The sequence below is a fragment of the Notechis scutatus genome, chromosome 1 (genome assembly GCF_049901735.1).
Source record: "Notechis scutatus isolate UNSWTSFEM ecotype Mainland chromosome 1, rNotScu1.2, whole genome shotgun sequence".
In the NCBI taxonomy this organism is placed as follows: Eukaryota; Metazoa; Chordata; class Lepidosauria; order Squamata; family Elapidae; genus Notechis; species Notechis scutatus.
In genome coordinates, this window is record NC_142009.1 from 201,244,082 (window position 1) to 201,262,892 (window position 18,811).

At 39.1% G+C, this 18,811-nt stretch overlaps 1 protein-coding gene across 4 annotated transcripts; it reads left to right on the forward strand.

The window, feature by feature from the left end:
• The first annotated feature begins 2,827 nt into the window (after positions 1–2,827).
• Positions 2,828–18,472, forward strand: NMI (N-myc and STAT interactor). Of its 4 annotated transcripts, none has more exons than XM_087950052.1 (9): positions 2,828–3,174; positions 4,983–5,057; positions 5,203–5,361; positions 8,293–8,409; positions 9,125–9,287; positions 10,889–10,995; positions 13,263–13,446; positions 15,128–15,234; positions 17,457–18,472. In XM_087950052.1, the coding sequence occupies exons 2-9, from the start codon at positions 4,986–4,988 to the stop codon at positions 17,652–17,654; spliced, it is 1,107 nt and encodes a 368-aa protein (XP_087806178.1). In that variant the 5' UTR covers positions 2,828–3,174; positions 4,983–4,985; the 3' UTR covers positions 17,655–18,472. The 4 variants fall into 4 exon arrangements, with proteins under 4 accessions (XP_087806178.1, XP_087806179.1, XP_087806180.1 ...); XM_087950053.1 differs by having other exon boundaries at positions 2,872–3,153; positions 4,964–5,057; XM_087950054.1 differs by lacking the exon at positions 2,828–3,174 and adding an exon at positions 3,311–3,464.
• The last annotated feature ends 339 nt before the right edge of the window (positions 18,473–18,811 follow it).

Here is an 18,811-nt window from a genome sequence, read left to right on the forward strand (position 1 = left end):
CTGTAAGGCCACATGACTTCTATGTTTTGCCTGTAGCACCTACAACACCTGGGTTTCTACCGGTTCTGTCCACCTCTGTAGAACCGGTAGCTCTGAAGAGCAGCAGACATAGAACTGGTTCTATGTCTGCTGATGATTTTGCCCTCCCACCCATCCGGGCTCTTACCTGACCTTTATTTCCTGATTTTTCAACTTCAGCTGCCGAACGAGGCACAGCTGCAGTTTAAAAAACAAGAAAAGAGGGCTGTTTCAAAGGCTGCTTCTCCGCACGCAGCGTGCTAATGACGATTAACAGGTGCGTGGCTCACAGGGAAGCTTGTAAATCCCAAACCGGTAGTTAACCCTGTTGTATCCCACCCCTGACCTATAATACATACATACATACATAAATGAATGAATGAATGATAATGATCTTCCATTACTAAAGATGAGCCACTTGTGTATTGAATATGTGACTGCACTGTTACAGTGTAATGACAGTGACATTCCTGCTGAAAAATAAATGAGAAACAAGATGATTAAAAAAGGCACAAGCACAGTGTCCCTATTAGATGTTGACAACCTGGATAAAGAAGCAAACACTTTCCAAATTCATAGATAAAATCACCTTCGATGCAGCTATATCATGTTGACAAATGCCTGATTCATTTGATATGGTTTCTTGCCCCTTCTTTCTTGGGGGAAAAGAAATGCATTCATAGTCATATAGAGCATCTAAGATACACTTGAGATACCAAAGGAAGGCAACTATGAGTCCCTCAAATATGTGAGCTCATAGCATTTAGTGTAACAGTTTATATGGTACTGTGGCTGGGTTCATCCATACTAAATTTAAGTATGGCATTATAGCTGGCTTAACATATCATATGAAGTCAATCACTGTGTAAGTTTGTAAGCAACAGTTATATCTTTGAATCAGTGGTGGGATTCAAACATTTTTACTACCGGTTTTGTGGGCATGGCTTGGTGGGCATGGTAAGGAAGGATACTGTAAAATCTCCAGTCAGAGGTGGTATTTTCTGGTTCTCTGAACTACTCAAAATTTCTACTACCGGTTCTCCAGAACTGGTCAGAACTTGCTAAATACCACCTCTGCTTTGCATGTTCTGGGACTCCAACAATGATTTTTAATAAATCACTGTTATAGAGGTCACTGTACAGCCAGGGGTGGGATTCTACCAGTTCGCACCTATTCGCTAGAACCAGTTTGTTAACATTCTAAGCAGTTTGGAGAACCGGTTGTTAGAAGAAATTACTGGCCTAATCCTGTAAAGAAAGCAGGAAGGAAACATTCTGGTGTTGCTTACAGAAACTGCCTCTCCTTTAACCCTTATTACATTCTTGGCAGGACTAGACTTCCTGTCTCTGGAACGTCTCTGGAGTTTCCCCCCCACTCTTTTGCTGGTACTTTGCTTGTGTGGAGTGACCATTCAAAGTTACAATGGCACTGAAAAAAGTGACTTATGACCATTTTTCACACTTACAACTGTTGCAGCATCCCCACAGTCATGAGATGCGTGCCTCGATGTGAGTGATATTGAGTTGGCCACGCCCAGCCAATAACATGACCTCAAAGCCACGTCCACCCAGTCACATGACCACCAAGCCACACCTACCAACTAAGCCATGCCCACAGAACCGGTTGTTAAAAGATTGAATCCCACCCCCGTGTACAGCTTAATACAATGTACAAGCAAGGCAGTTGCTCTATATTGTCTTCTCATTATTAATCTCATAGGCCTCTCTTACTGCATCCCTGATTTTCAATTGGTGGACAAAGAGATTACATGCAACTGAGTTGGGTGTTGGTCTACAATTTTTAACCTGATGAAGCTTGTGCAGCCTAAAGTAGGAGCAATCAAAACTTTTTGCTCCTTATTTTTGCTCCTTAATTTCTTGAGTTGCTGTCTTTGATTTAAGCCATCAAGTCAGCGATGACTCTTAGTAACCACCTAGGTATTTCCTCCAAGGTAAGTTTAAATCCTGGTGACATAGGTGTTAAAATTTAATTATTACAAGTGTTTTATTTATTTCTTGCCAAACTCTAACACCAATGAAATCTTCTTATGGAGGGGGGGAAATGTTGCGCACAAAAAAGTGAGTTTTAGAAGGCTGAGGTACTGCAAAGTTTGTGAACCATACCTGTACTGTACAATCTTACTTTTTTTTTTTTTTTTAAGAGAAGACATAGGGGAACCAGTTTTGAGATGTCCTGGGAATCAAGTCTATTTCTGAGGCAGCTTTCCGGACTCTGCCTAGCATCATCTTGCTGGCAATTTTGGAAGACGAATTCCACTCTGCATCAAATTGGGAAGCTTATTCAGTACTGTCTGCTAGGAAAAGGGTGAGAATTAGAAAGCTCTGTGATCTTTTCTTGGCTTGCCTACTGACTAATGGCAGCGCGTTATTGAAATAGCACTTAGACTTATATACCACTTCACAGTGCTTTACATACAGCCCCCTCTAAGCGGTTTACAGAGTCAGTATATTGCCCTCAACAATCTGGGTCAGATTCAGACAGCGCAATGAGGCACAGAGTGATTGTCTGTGGACATTCTCAGTCATCCAGGTTATAATTGTTTCAAAGGTGCTTTTTCCTTCAAAAGTGGTCTGTTGTTTTTTTTCCTGAGGGAAAAAAACAACGTTTCGCCTCTCTTCCAATAAGTTCCACACAGACTATACGCAGAGCTAACTAATCCTATTTCAGTTTCGGGAGGCGCGAAAGGCGCCGCCGTGTGTCAACGCTTGGCAAACGTGAGAAACCCCGCCGCTCTCAAGCTGCTCTCTTGTCATGGGCAGAGGGCGGATGGACTTCCCTCTTTGGCCTCAAGGGGAGATGACTTCCCAGCTGCAGGCGATAGCCGCACCTTCCCGCCCGCTTTCTTTCCTTCCTTCCACGTGATCTGTAGTCAAACAAGGTTCCGACCTTTCGTTTCTTGCTGCTGGGGAAACGGGCCTTTTTATTTATTTATGTATTTTTAGCGAGAAAGCTTCTTCGGGTATCTTGCAGTCTCTTTGGCTTGTCCCGCCGTCGGAAAGACTCTTGCACGTCAATCCCGCTGTGAAAAGCGGGCCGAGTGGAGTAGGGGAAACGCCTGCGTGCAAATCTATTGCAAACAGAATCTGCTGGCAGAGTTCGAAAGCGAAAGTAAACTTTCTCCGTGGAGGACAGCGGTGAGCGATTTTTTATTTTTTTTTACTATAGAAAGCGAACGATCCGGTCAAAACCAGGATCATTGGAGATCTAAGATCGTACTATGCGCTTTAGTTCGGCCCGGTTGGCACGCACGTAACTGAACTAGCCTAAATTAGAAATAGGATTAGTTAGCTCTGCGTATAGTCTGAGTAACCGATGGAACTTATTGGAAGTTCCATCCCCCTGCTAACTTCCTCCGGAGTTTGAACTTTGCCCCAACATTCAATACAACTTCGCTTGATTTCGAAAACAAAACAGCGTCGGCTCGGTTAGTATTACCGTAGGGCTTCATCTGACATTTCATGTTTTTCCCATTTAACTTTTTAATTAGTTTATCAAAGTATAAAATACAAAGGAAAAAAAACATGAAAAAGTAAGAAGAGAGGGACGGTGGCGGGGAAAGGGATATAGTGTAAAGGGAGAGAAAAAAAGAAAAAGGCACCGACTTCCAACTCTCTTTAGCACAATAGAAAGTAACAACATTATAACCACAACTTTATCTGACATTTCTGGATTTTTTGGGGTTTTTTTTTGTTTTTGTTTACCAGAGCTTTGGAAATATGGAAAAAGCCCGGTTGCTTTTTTAAAAAAATGCTGTCTTCCAATCTACTTAATAAAATAAGCTTGCTCATGAAAGAATGAATATAAGGAATCTACATAGACAGAGCTATTATCCTGTTACTGAATTAGTCCTGTTTTACTTCTAGTTCTCATATGCTGTACCTGTATTTTAAAACACTCATTTAGATAGATACCGTAGATTATTGGCCAAGTGTGATAGATACCGTAGATTATTGGCCAATTGTGATTGGACACACAAGAAATTTGCCTTGGTGCAAATGCTGGTGCAAATTAAAAAAAGATACATTTGTCAAGAGTCAAGAATCATCAGGTACAATACTTAATGATAGTCATAGGGTACAATAAGCAATCAAATATACTAGGAGACAGACAATATAAATCGTAAGGATACAAGCGACAAAGTTACAGTTATACAGTCACAAGTGGGAGGGGATGGGTGATAAGGAGTAATGACAAGATTAACATTAGTGCAGACTTTGTAATAGTTGAACAGGGTTGAGGGAATTATTTGTTTAGCAGAGTGATGGCTTTCGGGGAAAAACTGTTCTTGTGTCCAGTTGTTCTGGTGTGCAGTGCTCTATAGCGTCGTTTTGAGGGAAGGAGTTGAAACAGTTTATGTCCGGGATGTGAGGGGTCTGTAAATATTTTCACAGCCCTCTTTTTGACTTGTGCAGTATACAGGTCCTTAATGGAAGGCAGGTTGGTAGTAATTGTTTTTTCTGCAGTCCTACTTACCCTGTGTCTGTCCTGTTGGGTTGCAGAACCAAACCAGACAGTTATAAGGGTGCAGATGACTGACTCAATACTTCCTCTGTAGAACTGTATCAGCAGCTCCTTGGGCAGTTTGAGCTTTCTGAGTTGGCGCAGAAAGAAAATTCTTTGTTGTGCTTTTTTGATGATGTTTTTGATGTTAGGTGTCCATTTTAGGTCATGTGATATAGTAGAATCTAGAAATTTGAAGGTCTCTACTGTTGATACAATGTTGTCTAGTATTGTATCTAGTATTTGCTTAGGTGAAATGTTCCAATAAAATATTGGTTAATGAAACCATTTTGAATGGTGGTTGGCAAAATTTTTAGAAATTATTCCAATAATTCACGATTTATTTCAGTTTCATATCTGATGGGAAAAAATGAAACTCTGGGAAATGTAAAAAACAGCTTTTGATGCAAAATGGAAAGAAACTTCCATTTTTGTTTTGCAGACTATGGCAGAAGATAAACTTTCAAAAATATTTATAAGTGAGACTGAACTACTGGAAGAACTAGAAAAATGGAAGGTAAATTTTTACAAACTCTTGAGGTTTTCCAATGATAGTGAAGCTATCTATACATACTATAACAACTAGAGAGGCTGTGCTTTTCTGCTAGTCCTATTTGATTGGCAATCCTGCAACTGCATTAATGGATTCTTAATTTGCCCAGGAAAAGCTGGAAAAAATTGAAAAGCAAAAGTCTGAAATCCTTCTTTCAAAACTTGACCTTGATGAGCAAAGAAAAATGAAGCAAAAGGCTCTGGCAGATCTACTAGCTCAAAGTAATAAGCAGGCAACTGAAAGAAAGAAGATACAGAAGAACCAACAGGTAAAGAATGGATATATCTACGTTCCATCAGTTTAAAGAATAGAACTCAACCTTGATGCTGGGAAGTGTGAATGTTTACAGAGTGATATTGAGTCAAATTTGCCAACATTTGGCTGGAGGCCCCTAATTGGTAGCATGTAAGTCAGATAACAGATAATCAGAGTTGGAAGGGACCTTGTAAGTCATCTAGTCCAGTGGGCTGGGGACCACTGGTGGTCCGTGAGAAAATTTTAGTGGTCCACAGAGAAATGTCCCCCCCAAAAGCAATTAATCCAGGCTGCTTGGGAACACAAGGCTGCGCCGCCCACATGGCCTGCCCACTCGCTGGCCCCCATCCTTCGGCCGAGCGCAAACCTTACCTTGAGTAGAGCCACGCGAGCTGGAATTGGAAGGTAAGACCAATGGTGGGGGAGGAAATTCCACCCCAGGGTGGCTTGCTGACGTTGGTGGGAAAGTCGGTCCCATATTCCAGAGCTGCAGTAGTCACAGGACTGGCTCTTTGGTCATCCCGGAGCAGGTGCTCCTCCACCCAGGTGCACTGGCCTGCCATGGACTGGAGGAGCTTTGGGATGACCAAAGGCCAGTCCTGTGACTACTGCAGCTCTGGAATATGGAACCGACTTTCCCGTCAGCAAGCCACCGTCAGTCAAAATTCATATTAGTGGTCTGCGGGATTTAAAATTATGAGTTTGGTGGTCCCTGAGGTCCAAAAGGTTGGCGACCCCTGGTCTAGCCCAGCGCCCCCACCCAAGTTCTTGACTTACAACCACAGGGGGCGTGCATAAGCGCACCAACGTGCCTACCATCCCTGTCCTATTGTTTCTTTTTATTTTTCTTATATGTATCCATTTCCTGTACTCATAACTATGTCTATACTTATACCTGTAATCTTATAATCGCTTGACAAAATAAATAAATAACTTATGTTATATAAATATAAAAATTATGTTGGTAAGGAAGACAGTTGTTAAGTGAGTTTTGCCCCATTTCATGACATTTCTTGCCACAGTTCTTAAGTGAATCACTGTAGTTGTTAAGTTAGCAATACGGTTGTTAAGTGAATTTGGCTTCCCCATTGATTTTGCTTGTCCAAAGGTCATACAAGGTGATCCCATGTCCTCCGGGACATTGCAACCGTCATAAATATGAGTCAGCTGTCAAATGCCTGAATTTTGATCATATGACCATGAGGATGCTGCAGTGGTCGTAAGTGTGAAAATGGTCATAAGTCCCTTTTCTCAGTGCCATTGTAACTTCAAACCGTTGTAAATCAAGGACTGCCTGTACGTGTTTTCACCGCTGCCACCTTTTTGCTCCTCTATCTTTATTGTTATATTATTGTTTTTTGTCTGTTTGTTTACTTTATGAACTGCTTAGAACAGGGGGGCCGGATGTGGCCCTCGGGTCGTAGTTTGCCCACCCCTGGCTTAGAATCTCTGGGAGTTGGGTGGTGTATAAATTTAACAAACATCTTGCAAACTTTGTTTCTTATGCCTGGTCACTGTATCTCGCTGAGGAAACCAATACTTTTAGTCCTTGTAGAAAATGTGTGTCTTGCAGTCTGTAATAAAGTAGAAGCCATCAATTCAGGGATTATAACCATGCTCATATTTTGCAGATTTATTTTCTTAAAAGTTGAGACCAAAACAACGAGTCTGAATATTAACTGATGCCAGAATTTGGAATCTTCAGACTCAGAAACAGACAGTACAGGTAGTCCTTGACTCATGACCACAACTGAGCCCAGAATTTATGTTGCTAAGTGAGGAGTTTGTTAAGTAACCTTTGTCCCATTTTATGTTGCTAAGTGAAAAGTTTGTTAAGTTACCTTTGACCCCTTGGCCACATTTGTTAAGTGAATCACTGCACGGTTAAAAGTCTATTTCAAACTAATTGTCTCTGATAAGAACGAGTCTTGCCAATGTTGTGCAAGGCTGCCAAGAACACTAGATAAAGTTACTAAAAAATATTTCAAACACAAAGAGTCTCCAAACACCAACCAAGATATTCCAAACATCCACAAGGCTTGAGTGCAAAAACTTCCTTGCTTCCTGCAAAAACTCCGGTTTCTCAGCTGGCTTTTATATCTTAAGGGAGGGGCCATTACCTTGTAGCCTTACTCCTGAGTCGCCTGTGCTGCTGCAGCTGCTCTTTCCTTTGAGCAGCCCTGTGCGCGCGCACACTGGGCACAGGCTTCTCGGGGACCTCTTCATCACTGCTGCCAGCCTCCACAATCTCCAAAGGCAGCACTCCACTCCCTGATGGTCCTGGCCCCATCCCTGCATCACACGCAGGCCCCTCATCTGAGTCCTCGCTCTCCAAGCCCTCAGCCATCCGCACCTGCTGCCAGTGAACCACAATACTTACTTTGCTTGTCAGAAGGTCGTAAAACATTACTACATGACCCCGGGACACTGCAACTGTCATAAATATGAACCAGCTGTCAAGCATTCAAATGTAAATCACGTGGCCATGGGGATGCTGCAAAGTGTGAAAAACAGTCATAAGTCACTTTGTTCAGTATATATACAGTATATACAGTATATACAGTATATAAGTACATAATACATACATACATACATATTTAATATACTTAAGAAAACAAATTATATATTTATATTTATATTTATATTTATATTTATATTTATATTTATATATATATATATATATATATAGAGAGAAAACATCTGAGAGAGAACCCACTGTAGTATTAGATGAGATGTTCGGAATATTTACTTTAAAAGAACTACAATGACGTGGGAAAATACCCGAACCAAGCCATTGTAGTTGTGCTTTTAAAGTTGTAGCAACGTTTCGGCAGAATCTCATCTGCCATCATCAGGCTTCTGTATAGTGTCCGTCAGACATATATATTTAAAACATCCATACACCAATTCTTCAGCACTTAAAGTCTTTTTTCATATTCCACAGGAGCAACTTTTCTTAATACATGAGCAAAATAATAAGCTGAAAAAGGAAATTGAAGTCCTTAAGATGAATCTGGCAACAAAGAAAGTGAAACGTGAAGAACTTAGAAGGAGTTTTTCGGTAAACTTGTGCATTAATCAGCTGGCGTGCATGTGGGGCTTAATTTGGTGTTCTAAAATACTGTACTTGCTTCATAAACTTACTTCATCCTTCATAAAAGGATTCTTCATCCCTTATTTAAGAAATAATGCCTTTCCCCTCCCAGGGAATTTGTGGTTTACAAAAAATTAGTATCTTTAGCAATTTTATCCCATTAGACAATTTTTGTGCCATAAGTCTATGACCTAATAACTTTATAGAAATCTCACTGAACTCTAGAGTTCTTTTTCCCAAGTAAATAGATATAGACATGCTGCTTCATTATAGTAATTGCTTTTACTTTCTTACTAATATATTGTAGTAGTGCAACTATTCAGTCTCAGATGAACCCCAGATTTAAAGCTTTAAAATGTTTGGATACCTTAAGAGACAACATGTAGCTCCTAATTCCTGTTGAAATTATTCAGCCCTTTGGCAAGAAACTGCCTGATTTCCTGCTGATTTTTTTGTAGAAGATTGTTGTGTTAATCTTCCCCAAATCCCTCAAAGAGTGGACAATGCAATGAAAATTCTGTCCATTATACCTTTGGACAAATGGGAGAGGGAGGGGAAACTATCTGGTGAAAGCTTCTTAATGACCTTATGTGTCACTGAAACTAGTAAATAAAGAATATGCTTACTTAATAGTCTTTTGTCCTAAAAGCTATCCTCTCCTGTATTATTACTAACATTTCAGCTTCAGCAATGCCTACTTAAAAAAAAAATGAAGTTTGTGCACCTAGAGGAGGCCAAGGATGAAGATGACTGCACAAACATGTCCTGCAGTTTTCACCTAGCTACAAAAATCCCATTCACAGTGAACCAAGGAGAGGCTCTCATTCAGTTTGAAGAAGAATCTGGTACATGGAGTTCATATTCAAATGTCGTATTTCTTCCTGTTTTAAATAAGAGAGGTTGTATTAAGTGAGCTCTTCATTTTCTGACAAGAACATTTTAGGATCAGTTCAAATATCTGCAATTTATGAATCTGTCTTAATAGGTTTTGATGTTTGAAATTCTAACCTTATCATCCCCACTGTAAAAATGATAAAGAAAATAATTTATAATTTGATGCTCTTTAAGGGCCCCAATCTCTTACCAGCCTTCCTGTATATGGGTTAGCTATGATATTAAGTGATTGAATTCACACATCAGGTAAGATAGGGCTTGCCTAAACGTGAATTGTCTATGAATGATTGGGTTCGCACACCATGCCAAGCTTTGAACCAGAAGAAAACACTTTTTTTTGTTAAGGAGCCCTTCCATTTTTAAAATTAATTAATTCAAAGTTGTTTGCCACCCACCTCACTGTCACATGACTCTGGGTGCCTTACAATCGGATATGACTACTGTATAAAAATTAAAAGAGGAAAAAAAGCAATAAATGTAATACATTTAATGTTTGGAGAAAGATAGCAAAATATATATCCATATGGCAAGATCATTCATACATATATTTATTTATTTATTTTTTAAATTATGTTAAGTCTAGTTAATGCTTACCATTTTTGCCAAAATCAGATAATGACCCAATTAGTCAGTGAAAAGGGACAAAGGTGGCTGTTGACTACCTTGCCATAACTTATACACTAAACCAAATCAGATCAGATTATTGCATAGCACGATGTATCATAGCCAGTGCTGTGGTCAGGGTGGATTTGATTTAAATCAAGTCAATTTAAATCACGATTTAAATCACTAGTAAAAAGGCTTGATTTAAATCAACTCGATTTAAATCATAATTTTTAAAGAGCAACCGTCATCTCTGTCCCGCAGCGGCTCCTCCTCTGACCCGCTGTTGACTCACGGACAGTCCCAATATTGCAAAATATACATTCTCGTGCTAATATAACTAAGCTCCATTGCATGCTGAATAAACTAAATTATGAAATAGAAAACTACCTTTAGATAGATTTTTTTTTTACTCCAAAAGCATTTTATTAAAATAAATTTGATAAAAATAAAAATCCAATTTAAATAAAAAAAGCAGATTTAAATAAAAAAAAGCAGATTTTTTTAATTTAAAAGAAAAAAAAATCATCAACTTTTATCCACCCTGGCTGTGGTGAGGCATATTTTTATGCCAATAAAAATAACCTTGCGCCAACTTCTGAATTATGAATATTCTGAGTTGTTAGTGGATCTATTAGCATTCAGTGCAAGAATGGAAAAACACAACCTTTTCAAGAATACTTCCTTCAGGGATCTGTTACCCTGCTTTCCTTGGCAAGAAACTTTGACCATTACAGTGTCCTAATTGTAGGGGTGATATTATGTTTGAGTTGGGAAACCATGCAAAACTAGCAGCAATAATTGTCAACAAAATCCCATGTTGAAAAAAATCATTGTTGAAACCTTAGCTTCCTCACAATTGTTGATTAATGTGACTGCATGTCTCATGTGAAATTGAAGTATTTAGTCAATGTTCAGTATGGAAACCTGTTAATCTGTTGTTCTTTAGTTGCTCAGCAGCTGATTAGAAAACATAACCATGTCATCAACCTGGAAAATAAGGAGGTTGCTTTGAAAGCCTGCCCTGTTGCTTTGGCGATGGGAACAGCATTTAAGGTAATGGCATTATCATGAAAGATGTTAAAATATATCCAAATAATCTGAACTATTCCTTACTGGTAACTGGACCTCCATGCATAGACAGCCTAAATTCAATGGTCTTTGCCCTACATAGAAATAAAGACTCTTAAGGTCGGGATACAGTAAATTTAGGCAGAAGAGTTTTCTCCTTTTATCTTTTTCAAAATCACATAGAAAGAAGACAAGCTTTTTCTTAGAATTTTCGTTCCCCCCCGCCCCAGATATGTACCTTTCCAGATGTTAGCATCTAATTCAACCAAAAATACATACAGACATAACTGCATCCTTTTTCCTGAGCATATCTTGTTATAATACTATGTTCTGTTGGCCAAACACTGGATTGAGAGTTTATTGGCAAAGATTGTCTGTAGGTCTAATTTAAATACTGTTTTATGAACATTCTCTGGTCTTTATTATAAAAAGGGAGTATACATGCTTATTGACTAAATTTCATTGGGCTTATCAAGGATTTATCTTCTTGGCAACAATATAGAAATTGATTCCCATTGTCTTAACAGTTAACAGATAATCAGAGTTGGAAGGGACCTTGTAGGTCATCTAGTCCAACCCCCCTGCCCAAGTGGGAAACCCTACACCATTTCTGGCAAATGGCAGTCCAATCTCTTCTTGAAAGTCTCAAGTGATGGTGCTCCCACATCTTCTGAGGGGAAGCAGTTCCATTGGTTGATTGTTCTCACTGTCAGAAAGTTTCTCCTTATTTCCAGGTTAAATCTCTCCTTGTTCAGTTTCCATCCATTATTTCTTGTCTGGCCTACAGGCACTTTAGAAAATAGCTTGACCCCTTCCTCTCTTTGGGCAGCCTCTCAAATATTGGAAGACTGCTATCATGTCTCCCCTGGTCCTTCTCTTCACTAGACTAGCCAAGCCCAGTTCCTGCAACCGTTCATCGTATGTTTTAGCCTCCAGTCCCCTAATCATCCTGGTTGCTCTTCTCTGTACTTTTTCTAGAGTCTCAACATCTTTTTTATAATGTGGTGACCAAAACTGGATGCAGTACTCTAGGTGTGGTCTTACTAAGGTTTTATAGAGTGGTATTAGTACTTCCCTTGATCTTGATTGTATCCCTCTCTTAATGCAACTTAGGATTGCATTGGCTTTTTGGGCTGCTGCTGCACACTGCTGGCTCATATTTAGCTGGTTGTCCACTAAGACTCCAAGATCCCTCTCATAGTTACTGCTATTGAGCCTGGTTTCACCCAGTCTCTATGTGTACTTTTGGTTTTTCTTGCCTAAGTGTAGGACTTTACTTTTCTCTACATTGAATTTCATTTTGTTAGATACAGCCTAATGTCCTAGTCTGTCAAGATCCATCTGGATCTTGAGCCTATCTTCTTGGGTGTTAGCTATTCCTGCCAGATTAGTATCATCTGCAAATTTGGTGAGTTCCCCTTCTGTTCCCTCATCTAAGTCGTTAATGAAGATATTGAAGAGTACTGGGCCTACGACGGAACCTTGTGGCACCCCACTGCTTACTTCCCTCCATGTAGACTTAGACCCATTAAGGGCTACTCGTTGAGTACGGTTTGCCAGCCAGTTGCGAGTCCATCTGGTGGTGATGGTATCTATTCTTCTTTCAGCATGTTTTTTGACTTCCCACTCTAAACTACAGTTTTGATGGTATTAACCATGTCTGGCTCTGCTAGTATTTTCAAAGTCAGCTGTTACGGCGAACAAATATTGTAGATGGAAATTACACTAATGCATGGTTTAATGATGGTTTGTTGAATAAATCACTGTGTATTTAATGCTAATGTATTAACAGAGCCTGGAGGGGGGAAATTGTGCTAATTTCCCTAAGTATTGACTGGGCATACAAACCACATTGAGCCATAGTTGCATTATGCTTTGTTGGGTAACTACAATTTTAGCTTAGTATATTGTACAAATCATCACACTATCTCAATGCAACTGTTACGTTTCTATCTTAAAATCTTGAGGAATAATTTAACTCTTGACTATTATAGTATTTTTTTAAAATTAACGCTGACTGTATCTTTTGTATAGTTCAGCCTTTCCCAGTTCTCTTGTCCATAACTCCCAAATTTCATGCCAGTATGAACAGAGAACTCTGGGAAAGAGAGAACCTTGGAAGGAAAGGCAGTAGAGATAACGAGAAAAGGTTCTTCCCAATTAGAAATTGATCATAACATGTTTTGAATAGTTGCACCTATAATTTTTTTTTACGTGCATAATTTTGACACCGGCTTGTATTGTTCTTCCAGATCCATGTTAAGCTCTCTCAAAAGGTGATTTATGTTTCTAACATCCCAAACGTAAACATTGCTAAGGAGTGGATGAGAGAGAAATTGGAGCTCCTTTTCTACAAAGTGAAACTGGGTGAAATTCAGTCAATATTATATGATCCATCCCTACAAGAGGCCATTGTTACCTTTTGTCAGCCTATAGGTAATTTTTGAATTATTCTGCCGGTTTATTTTTAGGTTATGGTCTGTAATCAGCCTTGCTCACTTGACTTTAAGCACATAGTCTTAGAACAGAGGCCACACCCATCCCTGTGGCTGTGACTGTCTGGCCCACGTAAGGTCAATCAGAAATTAGAAGTGAAATATATAAATAAGTATGCCAGAAGAGCTACAATTTCACATACAAGAGCTATACAAAGCAGGAGAACCATTTGGCTTAAAAATATGGATCGATGACAACAGCAAGCATTGCAGGCCCAACTGGCAAAAGAAAGCTCAGGACCATATTGGTTAGAAGCAGGCAAAAGAGACCCGCATCCTGCAGTGAATAGACAATGGATAAAATGATGGTGATGATGCCATGCATGCAATACAACTGTGTTGCTTTTATTTTGAAGATGACTGCTATTTGTTTTTCAATTGATGTACGTGCATACGTGCATGCCTATGGACCTTTACAGCCCTATTGGTTTGGCCCTCCACAGCAGTCCCAGTTTATCATGTGGCCTCTTGGGGAAATTAATTACCCAGCCTTATCTTAGAAGAAACTAGTTGCTTAAACCTTGTCCCAAGTCCAATGTGGTTTTATGCTAGCAAGCACATGGATCACTATGTAGGATGACTTTTAAAGCTGACTGGGAAGAATGGAGTCCCTGAGGATCACCCTATTTTTTAAACTAGGGGTTTTTTTTTTAGTTTTTTTTATTTTTTTTTTTAAAAAATTATTTTTTTGTTTCGCTTTTTTTTTGTCTTTTTTTGGGTTTTGGGGGTTTTTGGGGGCCCCGCGCTCCCGTTCCCCCTGGCTCTTTCCCCTTTCTTTCCCTTCCCCCCGCCCCCCCCCGGCTGGGGCCTTCTTTTTTTTCTTTTTCTTCCCCCCCCCCCCCCTCCCGCCCCGGGGGGGTGTGGGGGGTGTTTTTGGGGGGGGGGGTGGGGGGGGTTGTTTGCCCGGGGGGTCTTTTTTCCCCGGCAAATACGGTATGTACACTATCCCCCATCATTCTGTCTCAAATATTTCACTTGCATCTAGCCAGGCCATTATTACAGCATTTCCAGTCTTACTAGTTGTCACCAACAAGTATTGCTCATTTTGTAAGCAGGTCTGTGGATGTGAAAATATTTTACTCTGTTCATCCCTGAGCTATATACATTCTCTTCTATTGGCATTTCAATATCTACACTATGCCATTTTCTTCACTAGAATGCAAAGTAGCCTTCTACAACTGGATTTTTCCAGATGTTTTAGAAAACACACTGCCACAGCTGTTGCCATCTGGCTAATGAATGAAGAAAAACATAACCTGTTTTATCTGGAGGTACCAGGTGCTACACAAGATTTTTCTGTTAATGTTACATTTCATCTTGTTTACTTTGGATTAAATTCCACTGGACTTTTGTGAGTTACAGGTAGATCTGTCTAGAATTGCACTACACTATTACTAGGCTTGTGATGAATATTTTATTACTATATTTGCCTTATAGTCTGGTCCATTGGTGGCTTATATTGAAATAAATACCTTTATGTCCCATAGTCTCCTAAATAAGTATACTATTTAAAATATATGAGGAACTCTAATGTTTAGGGTTTAATTTATTTAAATTTTAACCAGCCATTTTCAGATGTGGACCTCTTCATATAATTCATTTCTAATTTTTTTTTATTCTAGCTCTTAATAAAATAATAAGTTATGGACAATACAGTATCAATGTGTTTGGAAGGACTCATTTTCTCAGTGTTTCACCCCTCAAAAAAAGCAATGTGGAAAAAGTTCAGGTAAGTAACAGAATAATCAAGCATGGCAGGCAATTCAGCAGCTGAATGAACCTGTTGCAATAATAGCAATAGCACAAACTTATATATCGCTTTATAGAGCTCTACAGCCCTCTCAAAGCGGTGTTACAGAGTCAGCATATTGCCCCCAACAATTTGGATCCTCATTTTATCCACCTCGGAAGAATGGAAGGCTGAGTCAACCTTGAGCCTGGTGGGATTCGATCTGCCAAATTGCAGTGGGAGTAGTTTGCAGTACTGCACTCTAACCACTGCGCCACCGAGGCTCTGTGTAGCTGTGGGCTACTGAATAAGCAACAATAAAGCAGACATATATCACATTGTATTATTGATTATAAGCTTGATTTAGAGTCGCTCACAACTGGACGTAGGCATTGCCATAACTACACTGTGAAGTGGTTGATGGGTAAGTGTAGGTTTAGGATGATTGCAGACAGGCTGATGTGCACATCTCCCAAATCCCAGTTGTGCGGAGGTGCACATCCTGTGTGCTGATTGCTTGAACTGATTTCCTGTTCTGTGCTTTGCTGTTTTGAGAGCTCCTTAGCCATAACATAAACATTTGCAGAAATACAGCTGCAACATACATGCAACTATCCCAATACAATAGATGGTTACATGCTCTGATGTGCAGTGATGGAGAAATCTAATCCACGCTTTCCAGACTAGTGGCTGGGTTGATGCTGCATGATACATTACAGTTAAAAATGGCAGTCAATATGAGTCATTGAGTTGACAGGGACTTCCTTTGGAATAAGGTTTATAGCTTTTGTAATAGTTAAACTGTTACTCCCCTACTTTCCAAATAACTTATCCATTGGATTTCCAGCCGCTGGCAAATGTGTTCTATGGGTAAACAACAGAACGAAGTTCTTCATATTAAATGTATGTAGAATGAAGTTGAATCTGCTTACCTCATAGTATCAACCATATACTGTAAAAATCTGGTAATTCACTAGATGGGCTTTAAATAATGTAAACCTCTTTTAAGCAATGTAAAACCTCTTTGCTGCCACCTACTGATCTTCTCAAGTTTTACACTACAGATATGGTTGGCCCAATACTATCAAGCACTTATGGTGGTTTGATAATGATTGGGTCTTGATTTTCTTCCATTTAGCAAAGATTTGGTATGTGTTACACATTGAATTAAAATAAATATTAATATCTGACTGTCCCATTGTACTTTCTGCCACACACTGCTTTTAACAAGGCATTGTACTTCCTAAACAAAGAAAAAAAAAAAGGCCATCATTTTGCGATTCTGGAAATGGGAGTTGTACCCAGGGTTTGTCATAGATTACAAGATCAGGTTTTCAGACATGAGCAACGTAATCGTGTGAGGTGCTGACACTATCAAACTGTAACAGGGTCAGTGGCATCCACCCAATGGGAAGTAAGAATTAGAGTTTATTGCTTTCAAATTGTGATGTTGGAGATGACTCTTGAGAGTCTCTTAGACTGCAAGGAGGTAAAAGTCAGTCAATCTTAAAGGAAATCAACTCTGACTGTTCTTTGGAAGGATAGATATGAAGCTGAAGCTCAAATGAGAAAAGAGGATTCCTTGGAAAAGGCCCTGATGTTGGGAAAAAATGAAGGCAAAAGGAGAAGGGGACTGCAGAGGATGAGGTGGTTAGGACCATTGATACAATAAACATGAATTTGGACAGTCTCTGGGAGACAGTAGAGGATGGGGGAGGAGGAACTGGCATGTCATGGTCCACGAGGTCTCAAACAGTTGGACACGACTTAGTGATTGAATAACAAAAACTATGTTTATTTGCAAACATAGCTTGAGTGTTTGCCGCTGCTTTATTTGGGTCAGGATAAAGTTGTATCGAGAAGAAATATACTGATGATCACATTAGACTGAAAAGGGAAAATGTGCTATGACCTGGATGGCGATTCCTTGCCAATTTTGTTTCATTAGGATCACAGCAGGGGAGCAAATGGTTCATTTCCCAGCCTTCACCCTGCTGTGATCCTGTAATAATACATGGCTATTTTAGAAAGGGCATGTGAGGTGCAGCTGCCTTATCCAGGTCTCACATTTTGTTGGTTCTTGAACAGTGCATTTATATTTTGTAATCAGTAGAAAAATGAAAGGGTGTAATTATCTCTTAGTGATGGTTTCTTTCAATATTAGCTTTCTCCAAGGAAGACTATCGAAGTAACATATGGTATATGCTTCTTTTTTGTGCCAGATGTTTTCAGGGACTTCCAGGAAAGCTGTACTATTAATAGGAATCGTTGCAGAACAGAAAGATGAGAATGTGGAAGACATGATTGAAATTCACTTCCAGAAACCCAGCAATGGAGGAGGTGAAGTGGATCGAGTGACCTATATTCCCAAAGGAATGAAAACTGCCTATTTTGAGATAGATAAAGCGGATTTTATATGAGAGTCTTGAAGATGTGGACCAGGGGTCCCCAAACTTGGCACCTTTTAAGACTTGTGGACTTCAACTCCCAGAATTTCCCAGCCAGCTATGCTTAAATTAAATTTGCCAAGTTTGGAGGCCTCTGATGGAGACTGTCTCAGCTTCCTACTATGCCAAGAGTTTAATAATTGAATACTAAACCTGCAGTTTTTTTAGGAGCGAAGCTGCTTCTAACAGAAGCTTTGAACACCCTTGTTAAAAGTCTCCTTGTTTGAGTAGTTTTTTTAAAAATGTTGAAATCATGAGACTTAATTTGTGATCTAATCGCAACTCACATCAGTGCTTATAGCGCAAATACTCAATACCAACTGCATTTGGCATAATTGTAGGAACTGGCTGAGATGGTGAAAGTACTACTTTGATTAAAGAAAAGAGTTGTTTGTTTTTACATGGAAATCATTTTGGACTTTTTGCTACAAACTAAAATATTTAATTTTAGGATTTGATGATTAGAAATATTCATGATTGTATGAATACTGAGTTTGAAATTTAAAACAAAAGGTTGATGCATTTTATATCTGTAACTACTGAAGAAAGAAGCTATTTTTTTCTCACCTTTTTATTCCTTTGCACCTTCTCTTCCCTTATCTTTTTCCTTAGTATTTTTTTGCTTGGTTGGTTTTTACATTTTATCTTTTTATAGAAATTTAATACAATAAAAAAAACAAAACATAATGGCTTATACTGTAACCGTGATTGTTTCTATTAGAAGCCCAGAATTGTATAATCTCTATTTTATTCACGGTACTTGAATCTCAATAAATTTCACAAGTCAAAACTATTTGGAATGATTTAATTTTTTAAATAAACATGGTTCAGAATAGGCTATAGATAAATTTTATAATCAAATTAAAATCTATTATTACTTCATCAAAAGATGCTTTTCATGAGACACATCCAAAAGTCAAAGTCGCAGCATATATTCTAAGACTTGCATTATTCTAGTGGGTGATCTAATATGTCACAGGCATTGCTTCTTGGCCTTTTGGCTAAGATCAAGTGTAGTCATATGTCACAGGCTTGAGTATCATTTCTAAGCCATGATTAAGTGAACAATGATGCTTAATGAACTTAAAACCATTGTTAACAAGTCATATGGCTGAGTTCATCATATGCTC

What these genes read in the sequence shown, in the direction of transcription:
- NMI (XM_087950052.1), top strand. Translation starts at nt 4,986, where the DNA reads ATGGCAGAAGATAAACTTTCAAAAATATTTATAAGTGAGACTGAACTA. An exon ending in TCAGTTTGAAGAAGAATCTG is followed by an intron (nt 9,288 to 10,888) that starts GTACATGGAGTT and finishes GTTGTTCTTTAG; the next exon opens with TTGCTCAGCAGCTGATTAGA. An exon ending in CGATGGGAACAGCATTTAAG is followed by an intron (nt 10,996 to 13,262) that starts GTAATGGCATTA and finishes TTGTTCTTCCAG; the next exon opens with ATCCATGTTAAGCTCTCTCA.